The 10032-nt window shown below is 32.3% G+C and overlaps 1 protein-coding gene across 2 annotated transcripts in view; it reads left to right on the forward strand.

Moving 5' to 3' along the window:
- The window catches only part of LOC119677453 (AT-rich interactive domain-containing protein 2-like), a 9058-nt gene extending 527 nt beyond the window's left edge, over nucleotides 1-8531 (forward strand). The window contains exons 1-6 of one of the 2 annotated variants that reach the window (XM_038088796.1): nucleotides 2083-2446; nucleotides 2502-3481; nucleotides 3542-4867; nucleotides 4927-5909; nucleotides 6197-7189; nucleotides 7253-8531. In XM_038088796.1, coding sequence (XP_037944724.1) covers nucleotides 2202-2446; nucleotides 2502-3481; nucleotides 3542-4867; nucleotides 4927-5909; nucleotides 6197-7189; nucleotides 7253-8461 — 5736 coding nt within the window. In that variant the 5' untranslated portion in view covers nucleotides 2083-2201 and the 3' untranslated portion in view covers nucleotides 8462-8531. Of the gene's footprint in view, nucleotides 1-2082; nucleotides 2447-2501; nucleotides 3482-3541; nucleotides 4868-4926; nucleotides 5910-6196; nucleotides 7190-7252 lie in introns of those variants that run through there. The other variant, XM_038088797.1, reaches the window with a different exon arrangement.
- Nucleotides 8532-10032: the final 1501 nt, after the last annotated feature.

Consider the following 10032-nt stretch of genomic DNA (forward strand, 5'->3'; position numbering starts at 1 on the left):
TACAAGTCTTGGAATAAGTAATATGTCGTCGTATTTTCTATTTCTTTTATAAACATTTGCATGCATGGCGGCCACACTTAAATATATGGAAGCATTCTTCTCCCAATTGGAGGCAATAACTAAATAATTGTTTTCTTTCTACGCACTATTTTGCAGAATTGTGTGTATTGAAAGTTAAACTAATTGTTGAAGTTAATTGAATTGAGTTAATTGAGAAAATGCATTAATTGATATTATAATAAAATACTATTACATAAGGTTCATTCCACAAGATATTCGTAGTAAAACTTAAGTAAAACACAAGTAAAGTACAAATTGAGAGTAACACAAATTAAGTGCCAAATTACCTCTTTACACAGATTTCCATGGACCGGTTTGTGTAAAGCTGGTGAAGAACACCAGTCCGCGCAAATAAACAATACAAAAATTTAAATTCAAACCAAAAAGGCTGATTCATACATCAACACAAATTTTACTTGAAATAAAGATGCTCTCATTTAATCGAAAATTTGCTGATGGAACGTACTTGTGTAATCACACTGTTACTCAAAGTTACTATGGGTAGCTCATTGAAATGACCTATTATATAGATATTCATACGTACTCGGTAAATAAATGACAGTGTTACCAAGTTAACGAATTAATAAGACAAAACGTCTGATAATTTTCTAGTATTCGGTAAACTAATTTGCCGAGAAATAATTAAAGAGACCCATCAGACGTTATTACTTTATCGAATACCAAGTTATCGAGCAGGGTCTGAATACCTGTTATAATTACACTTAGAATTGACACTCACTACCACAATTTTGATCAATTTTGTTGGAAATATGGTAAATAGTAATGGTAACTTTAAATGACAAATTAATTGAATTAATTGCGATAGAATAAACGTACTGTAACATCCACAACAATTAACTTTAAGTAAAATATACAAAATTAAACTTATTTTATTTTGAATTCCAAAATGTTAAAAATGTACAGCAGCAAAAGTGCACTATTATTACAAAATATTTAATAAAGATAGTGATTAAAATTTATATTAGAAGTATTCAAGATCTCTATTAGGGGTATTCAAGGTCGTTGAATGTGCATCATTGCAAACTCAAATAATTGTAAATGCATTTTGTGTATATTAATCTTGCAAATATTTAGAAAAGCTGATTTTTGTTTTTATATTTATATAGGCCCTGTGGGAGTTCAAGTAAATTGATGGTAAATTAAGGAATTAAATTATGTTGATATGGCAGCAAATGTTGGTATTTATCAGAATTTCGAGTAGGGTAAATTAGATAAAAATTAGGTAAATTAAGTTTGACTATTGTGAAAATTTTATATAATAAATAAATAAAATAATAAATTTGAAAACTTTTAACCCAAAAAAATAAATAAATGCAATAAATAAATAAATAAATATTTAAATAAATAAATAAATATATACATAGGTATATATTTAAAATATATAAATAAAAAAATATTTACATAGGTGCAGTGCAAAAAATCGCTAGGAAATTTCAATTTACTTTACCCCAATTTATAGGAACTCCCACACGGCCTTACTTATAAAATATAACTCAGATTCGATATGCATAATTTTAGCGGTACTAAGAAAAAGTGAAAAGCAGAATATATTGAATATTGTGTTAGATTTTGCTCTTGCAGAATTATTGGGTAATTTAGATTTGTGCATTTATATGTATAATATAGTACTTTCTTGGACGTAAAATAGATTCAAAATCAAACAATTGTCAACAAAACTTAACAGTTTCGCTAAAGTATTGGCTAAAGTATTGTAAAAAAATAGTATCATACATAATAGAGTCGTGAAAATCACATATGCAAGAGGTAAGTGGTATCGAAAACATAGTCTTGCGTATTGCCTTGGAAATCAATTGCAGAATCAAAACAAAGGGAACTGTTTTTGTAAAATCAAACAATTTTGCACATGCGACGATGCACGAAGCTCTTGAATACCCTTATTAATTTGTTGTGTCGATAATGTTCGTTCTATTAATTTACTTAATGTACGAATCAAAGCACTTATTACAAAACAAATTGCACTTTACAACACTATATGTTAGCAAGGCCACCACCATTACGCTTTCTTATTTCGCGGCAGACTTACATGAATAGTTTTTGGTACCATTTTTTTGTGCTACAAAAATATAAAAACTTGATAAATTTATCATAAATTAGTAGATATGTCGGTCCATGAACTTGTTAAGGCATTGCAGCCTTTGCCCGCTATAGAAAACACTATAAGCTCACCGGCAAAATCACAAAATAATGCTACACCAGCTAGAGGCAGACCGCCTGCTTCGTCTCGGGATATATTTGTAAATAATGAAAAACTGGAAAATGTTACACATTCCGTTAAAGGTAAAATGCCTATCAAAGCGCCGGATGAGTTCTATAAAGACTTACAACAGTTCCATGATCGCAGGGGGTAAGTCTGTGGGTTAAAAAATCACTCATTTCAATTCATTATTAAATATTTATAGCACTCCTATTATGCATACGCCAAAAATAAGTGGCCGTGAAATAAATTTGCATATGTTATATACTGAAGTAATTGAGAGAGGTGGTTTCTCAAAAGTAAATTTACGTGACGAATGGGAAGACGTTTTACCTATAGTTAGTAAACTTCATGATAAATGCGTTAATGCTACTGCTGCTCTAAAGCACATTTATAGAAGATTTCTTGAGAAATATGAACGACTTAATTACTTTGGCGAAGATCCAGATAAAATTGAAGCCTTAGAAGCGACTGATTTACTCGACAGTGGCCGTTCAAGATCTCGATATCCCTCGATCTTTCAAAACTCAAGTGGGTATAACACTGTTCCCATGTCATATAACTATCGGCAACATATAGTTAATATGGAAAGGCGTCGTGTGCATAAGTTATCAACAAATCTATATAAATCTTCACCATATGAAAAACTTATGCTATCATTATTATCACCGTTACCAAATGAACAAGACTTTGCTATAAATGCTTGTACGCTAATGGCGAATGAAATGAAACATACCTTAAAAGTAAATGAATTTCCTAAGTTAATAGATGCATTAATTGCACATACAGGAGTGTATCCTGACTACTCTATGCGTAAATTATTTCAATTTGTGTACATGGATGTTAGAAGACATTCATTATTCAATTTTTGGCAAGATTTGCTTTATGAAAAACCACAAATATTAGAATTATATAGAGATGAGAACACACTTCGACAAGCTGGCATAATTGGCGAAGAAGATGACATTGAGTTGCTCAAGACAACTGCAGGGTTGGAAGAAAATCTTTCCATGGACTTCCTTAACTTAGGTCGTGGACTTGGTACACAAGATTACGTTGGTCAACGTGTATTACAAATATTATCTATATTACGAAATTTAAGTTTTCATGAGGAAAATTTATTTATTTTCGCCAAAAATCGTACTTTATTGCGTTTTCTTGTTATGTGTGCAAATACGCGATGGGGTAAGTTTGAATTTAATTGTTAAGTTAAAATAATTTTTTTTTTGTTTTTTTTACATTAAGGTAATATACATAGCCAAGCGCTTGATATAGCCGGCAATATAGCTTCTGAACTTGATTTAATTGACCCTTCGTTAGACGATTTATCTCGTAGTTTAATGGAAACACTTTCCGAAGGTATAGAAAGTGATGATCGTTGCGTTATTATAAGTAGTTTGGAAATACTTTATAAATTATGTCACAATGATAATAATGAGGATTATATACATAAATGTCTTAATATAAATTTTTATGAGAAATTGTGCATGCTTTTGTGCCTTAATGATATTATGATGTTGATATTTACGCTGGAAGCAATATATGCATTGACATCACTTGGTGTTCGATCATGTCATTTAATAATGCAAGTGAAAGGCCTTGTCGATCAACTTGTATCCCTAATTACTGTGGAAGCTCAATCATATGGAGCCGGTGGTTGCATATTAATGCGTGTTGTTGAAACAGTGCCTGGAAATATGTTACCGTTGGTTGCACAAAATATTGCAAATTTACAAAATGCAGCTATACAAAAACAACAGATTCATCATATTACACCTCTACAAACAAAGCCACAACTTTTGGTGAGTGATCAGGTACAACAACAAATAGTTCCTGATACTCAACAAGTACAACCACAAATAATACAAAATTTTACACAAGATGATGAACAATACGCTTTAGCTTGGTTAAGTGCAACATTTGAAAGAGCAGGAACAAATGATAGCCGGGTCGAACAACAAGAACTTTACCGAATGTATGTATCTCATTGTCAAAAGGCTGGTAAGAATTCCGTTGTTGGTCATGTCCAATTTCCTCGGCTTGTGCGTCTTATTTTTACAAACACTGTGGGACCCGCTATAGTACGACGATCTGACGGTTCTGAATTGCCAGGATTTTACTATATATCAATACGAGTACGAGCTCAACCTCTACCAATTCAAAATAAAGTGACGCAAACACCGCCTAAAAGCACTGATAAAAATAAAAATGAATTATCTTCGGGTAGGAAAATTAAAAAGAAATTAAAGATACAAGACCAACCGCTGTTAATTCAACAACAAGAAATAAAGTCTCCAATTAAAGCCGAGGAAGAACAACTGAATGTGGGATTCGAAACTGCATTTGCAGTTTCAACAACAGCAGTAGCTACAAAAGTTAACAATACCATTTCTACAGTTTCAACAGGAGATCAAAACAGTGTAAATTCGGCTATATTACCTTCAAACAACATTGTAAAAATTGAAGAATCAAATACTTTACCAAGTTCTCTAAAATCGGAGACAATCATGCAAGATTCAATGAATGCAACTTCAACTGAAAGTATAGCAAAACAGACAGATGAAATAACAAGTAAATAAATATATTGAATATATACTTTACCATAATCATATTTTAATTCTTCCATATAGGTAAACAGCCAAATTCAAATATTGTATCAACAATCCATCAAACAATTGTTAAAGAAGAAGTCCCTACAACTACTATACAAACAAGCAATGCCCAGCCATCATCATCTCTAATAAAAAGCTTACTTGCTAATAAAGTGAATCAGCGACAACAAAAGCAAAAGGAGCTAACAGCAACAAACGGTGTACAAATAAGTTCTCAAATGCCAACAACAGCAGCATCGACCTCTCAACAGCCCATAAAAGTTACTAGCACTGCGATTAGTCAACTTGTTAATAACCCTTTAATGCAAAATACACCTGTTAAAGTTGGCCAAACTACTATAAAACCACTTAATCCACAAGTGTCTTTAGAAAAAAAAACAATTACAGATTCAGTTCCACCACCTTTAGCTCCATTAAGTGGGAATAATGTTGCAAAAGACTCCAGTGGAAGATCTGTAATTATAGCCAATCAAATGTTAGTGGAAATACTTGATAAAAAACTATTGGATCCACCAATCCCAACTACGATAATAAAACGTAAAATAGAAGACACATCAAATATTGGACATGAACAAGCAAAAAGGTTAGCTCTTGACAGTAGTGAATCTGCTAGAGATGAAATACAAAATGTTACGCCTTCAAAAAATGCGGCAAATTTATATGCCGAAATGGCTGCATCTATTTTAGAAGACGAAGAACTTGATGATATACCACCATTTCTTCCACAACCCCAAGGACAACAGCAATTACCCGAACAAAATACGCAACCATCATTAATTGTTCCAGCAAAAGTGCAACATACGTCGTTGCAAACTGTTCAGCGTCAACTGATGTTTCAAAATCAACCACCACAATTAAAATTAACACAAGCAACGCCTCAACATATGCCGACAGCCATGGCTACTATTAAAACAGAACAAGGTCTACAAACTGTCCCAGTTATATTACAGCAAAAACCTATTGAACAGCCTCCACCACAAATAATACAACAAGTTATGCAGGTTTGAATAGTTTTTTATATAAAGAGAATATGAAGTGGGCTTTGGTAAGCAAAATCGCTATTCCAGCCTAATTTTATCTATAAAAGGAAATCTATTCCGATAAAGTATAATATAAATTTAAACTAATCATATTATCCATACTGATCTTAATCTTTTGGCTATATGCATGCTTAACAAGTATAATTCTTTTAATTCTTACAATTTTTATAGATTTTTTTAAGATAAATTAATAAAGTTATACTTGTGGTAGATGTAAAATCTGATTTTTAATTTTTTTTGTTTTATAGCAAACTACACCTCATTCTACACCGCCGACGCAGTACGTACTTGCTACAAATCCAAATGGGCAAACGTATTTAGTAGCTCAACAAGCACAACCTGCGCACCCTCCAACAACCCCTACTCAAACTGTGCTTGTAACTCAAACAGCACAACAACAAAGTACAGGCACTAAAACAATAATCATTTTACAGCAACAACCGATATCATCGTCCGCATCACAGCAACAACAACAAATTATTACTGCAACTACAGCCAATGCACCAAAAATGATTATGACGACACATCAAGGTCAACAAGTTATTGTAACTCAACGAGGCCATGGTCAAATAGGAACTCCAACACAGCAACAAATTTTTATAAATCCACAAACTGGAGCAACAACTCATATCCAACACTTACCGCCTGGTGCCACTCAAACGCAATCCAATAACAATATAATACAACGCCAAATCATTCAAACTGCTCCAGCGCAGCAGGCGACAACTACGTCACAACAAGCTGGACAGATATCACCATCATTGTTGAATCAATTGAATCATATACCGGCAACAATAAAACTGCATCAACCACAAGTCACAGTACAGTCCCAACAACTTACTCACCAACCGGCAACTATCTCGAGAATCGGGAAATCAGTATCAATAGTTCAAAATACGACCCCACCACCACCAATACAAATTCCACAACTACAACAACATCAATCGATTATACAGCAACATATAATATCTGGCCCCGCAGAAAAAAGACAGGTAATTTTAGGTGGTGGACGTGCTATTGAAATAAAAGAGACTCTAATTACTCAGACACAGCCTTCAATGCAACAAACGCAACTTAACTCACAGACGATTATAACGACACAACCTCAAACACAACAACAGCAACAGATACGTACTGTTATCGAACAACAGCAACAACATCCCTCCATAATACAGCAAAAAATTACTTTGCCCTTGACGCATACAGGAATGCAGTCAAACTCCACAATAATAACACAAAAGGTATTTACAATATATTATAAATTATTGTATAATTTAACAATATGATGTCCCATTTTTTTAAAGATAAATGAAAACTCATCGTTAATGCAGGGAACGTTACAATCCAAATCTGCACCACAGCAACAAACACCAATACAGAGTGTAGTTTCACAAATTGGATCAACGTCAGCAACAATTACAACTATTAAAAAGCCGATCCTTCCCCAAGGAACCACACAAATTCAAAAACAAAGTTCTTCGGTCATACAAATACAACAAACACAGTCAATAGCAAATACTTTAAAGCAAACTAGTTTAATCCCACCACCCCCATTAGCTGTAAATTCCACAAATTCAAATATAACAACTACAAAAACTCCTACTACAATTGCAACAACAGCAACCATCAAAACATCGAACGTAAGTGTAAGTGATGCAGAGTTTATTAATCAGTTAAAACCAGATGAATCAAACTTAATAGCCGAACAAAATCAAACTTCTGGAGTTATACATAGCACACCTAATACATCAAATACAACAGCAGTTAATAACACAGTTTTGACTCCAGTTGCTTCAACAGTTATAAATAGTCAAACAGCAAACTCTACACCCATATCAGCACCGTTACCTTCCATGTCTTCCGTAGATATTAATTGGTTGTATGTTTGTGATTGGCGTAATTGTCCACGAAAAAAATTCAAATCTTTAAATGACTTACAACATCATGCATGTACTGTACATTGTCCTGATCATTTAGATGCTGGCGCTGAAATATTCTGCCAATGGGGAATCGGCCCAAGTCTTTGTGATGGTGTGCCCCGTAAACGATATTCACTTATGACGCATATAATTGATCGTCACTTAACTCAGGAAAGTTTACGTAATGCTGTTCAGCGCCGTATTGCAACTGGTTCTATTAATGTGCAATCTACGCAATCTCCTGTTACAATAGTGCGCAACTTAGATCAAACTCAACGTGGGAATACCGCTTCACCAGCACTTTCAACTTCTTCAACCAGTTCATTGCCATCAACGGGTAGTTCAGCAATGCAAGCCATCAAGCGACATACAGCAGACTTCGTAAATTCAAAAGAATTAATGGATGAAAATGAAGGTCCTGTAACTAAAAGTATACGCCTTACTGCTGCATTGATTTTACGTAATTTAACTACATATACATCAACAGCAAAAAGAAGTTTACGTCGCTATGAGTCACATTTGGCTAATATAGCGCTAAGCAATGTAGAATCAAGTGGAACCATATCATGCATCCTACACGAATTAAATAATTAAAAATTATGAGAACTTTGATTAATGCACTATTAACAGTTTTAAATGCATAAAAGAATTTGCTGACCATAATAAATAATCAAATAATTTTATCAAAACTATTTTATTTGATAATATTTGTTGTTAAAATCAACAACCAAACTAAATCATTTATAAAATATTTTGGATCGTTAAATCCGAAATTGATAAAAAAATCCTGCCAATCAGTTTTCAGAACAATAGCAGTTTTTTATATAAAATAAAATAAAATATATTCTAAATAACACCTATTTTGTTTCACAAAGAATAATAACTTTGAATTGTATTTTTTCATTTTACAAAAACAGTAGCAGGTAGCTAGGCAGAGTAAATTTTTTTTTAGACAACATATTTAAGCAAAATACTATTTGTTTAATATGGAAATATTAATTAATAATGACAGTTTTGTGATATTTCGAAAATTTAAAGAAGTAAATTATATTATGTCATGTTTATGTTGTTAAGGATAATTTGTTATGTCAAAATGTTAATTATTATTCACTGTAAATGTGTAAAAGTAATTTTGAAAGATTAATTTTTTCCATATAAAAACGTAAATTGGTGTTTTACTAAAATATCAATTAAATACTTTATCTTACGACGTATTTGCTTAAAATATTTATTTATTTATGTATTCGCGCCGTATAACGACCGCAGCAGAGGTAGGCCACGTATAAGGTGGCTCGATGACATCAGAAAAATGAATATCCAAAATTGAAGGTTTAAAAGAACAGCAGAATGCAGAAAGCTGGTTGATGCAGCTAAAACACCCCGAGCTGCAACGCTGATGATGTTATTATGTATAAATTAAGAAGAATCTAAATTTTTAACAGTTTTAAATTTGGAGAGTCAAAATACTTAGGAATGATATAGTTTGCCTCTTAGCAAAAAAAAAAAACCAAATTTATGAAATAGTATAATCAATAAATAGCTAAACATAAATTTGCAATCAGTGTTTGATAAGATAAAACATCAATTCTATGCCGTTTTTAGGATTTCAAAATAAATTTCAAATATTTATGTTTTCTTTTTAAATGATAGTCTTTACTTTATTATATAAAGGATTTAAGAAGTAGGCTTTTTAAAATTTGCTTTACATATATTCTTATGTACATTTGTACTTAACACACACATAGATTCGTGATATTATCTTAACTTTGTACTAAAATTATTTATTTATATATTTTTTTATAATAACCTACACAAATATATAAAGTTTTGCAGTAATTACATGCTTTGCATAATACGTTTTATGCGTTCACTAGCTTCTTTTAAATGCTCGAGTAAAATAGAATTTTTGGCAATTATATCATCGGTTTTTGCATTGCGACGAATTAATATACATTGGGATCGATGATTTTGATAGAGAGTTTGAGTACAAAATTCCTTTTCGCAATACATGCACTTGAAGAAGGGATTGTTTGAATCTGATACTTGGATACTTTGCCCAATTTGTTGTTTGTGGCAGGATTGTAAATGATTCAGTATTCTAAACTTTGATGATTTTGTCCTTACACAAAAAGCACAACGCAAATATGATCGATAAGGCATATGTT

This window comes from Teleopsis dalmanni, chromosome 2 (assembly GCF_002237135.1).
Source record: "Teleopsis dalmanni isolate 2A chromosome 2, ASM223713v2, whole genome shotgun sequence".
NCBI lineage: Eukaryota > Metazoa > Arthropoda > Insecta > Diptera > Diopsidae > Teleopsis > Teleopsis dalmanni.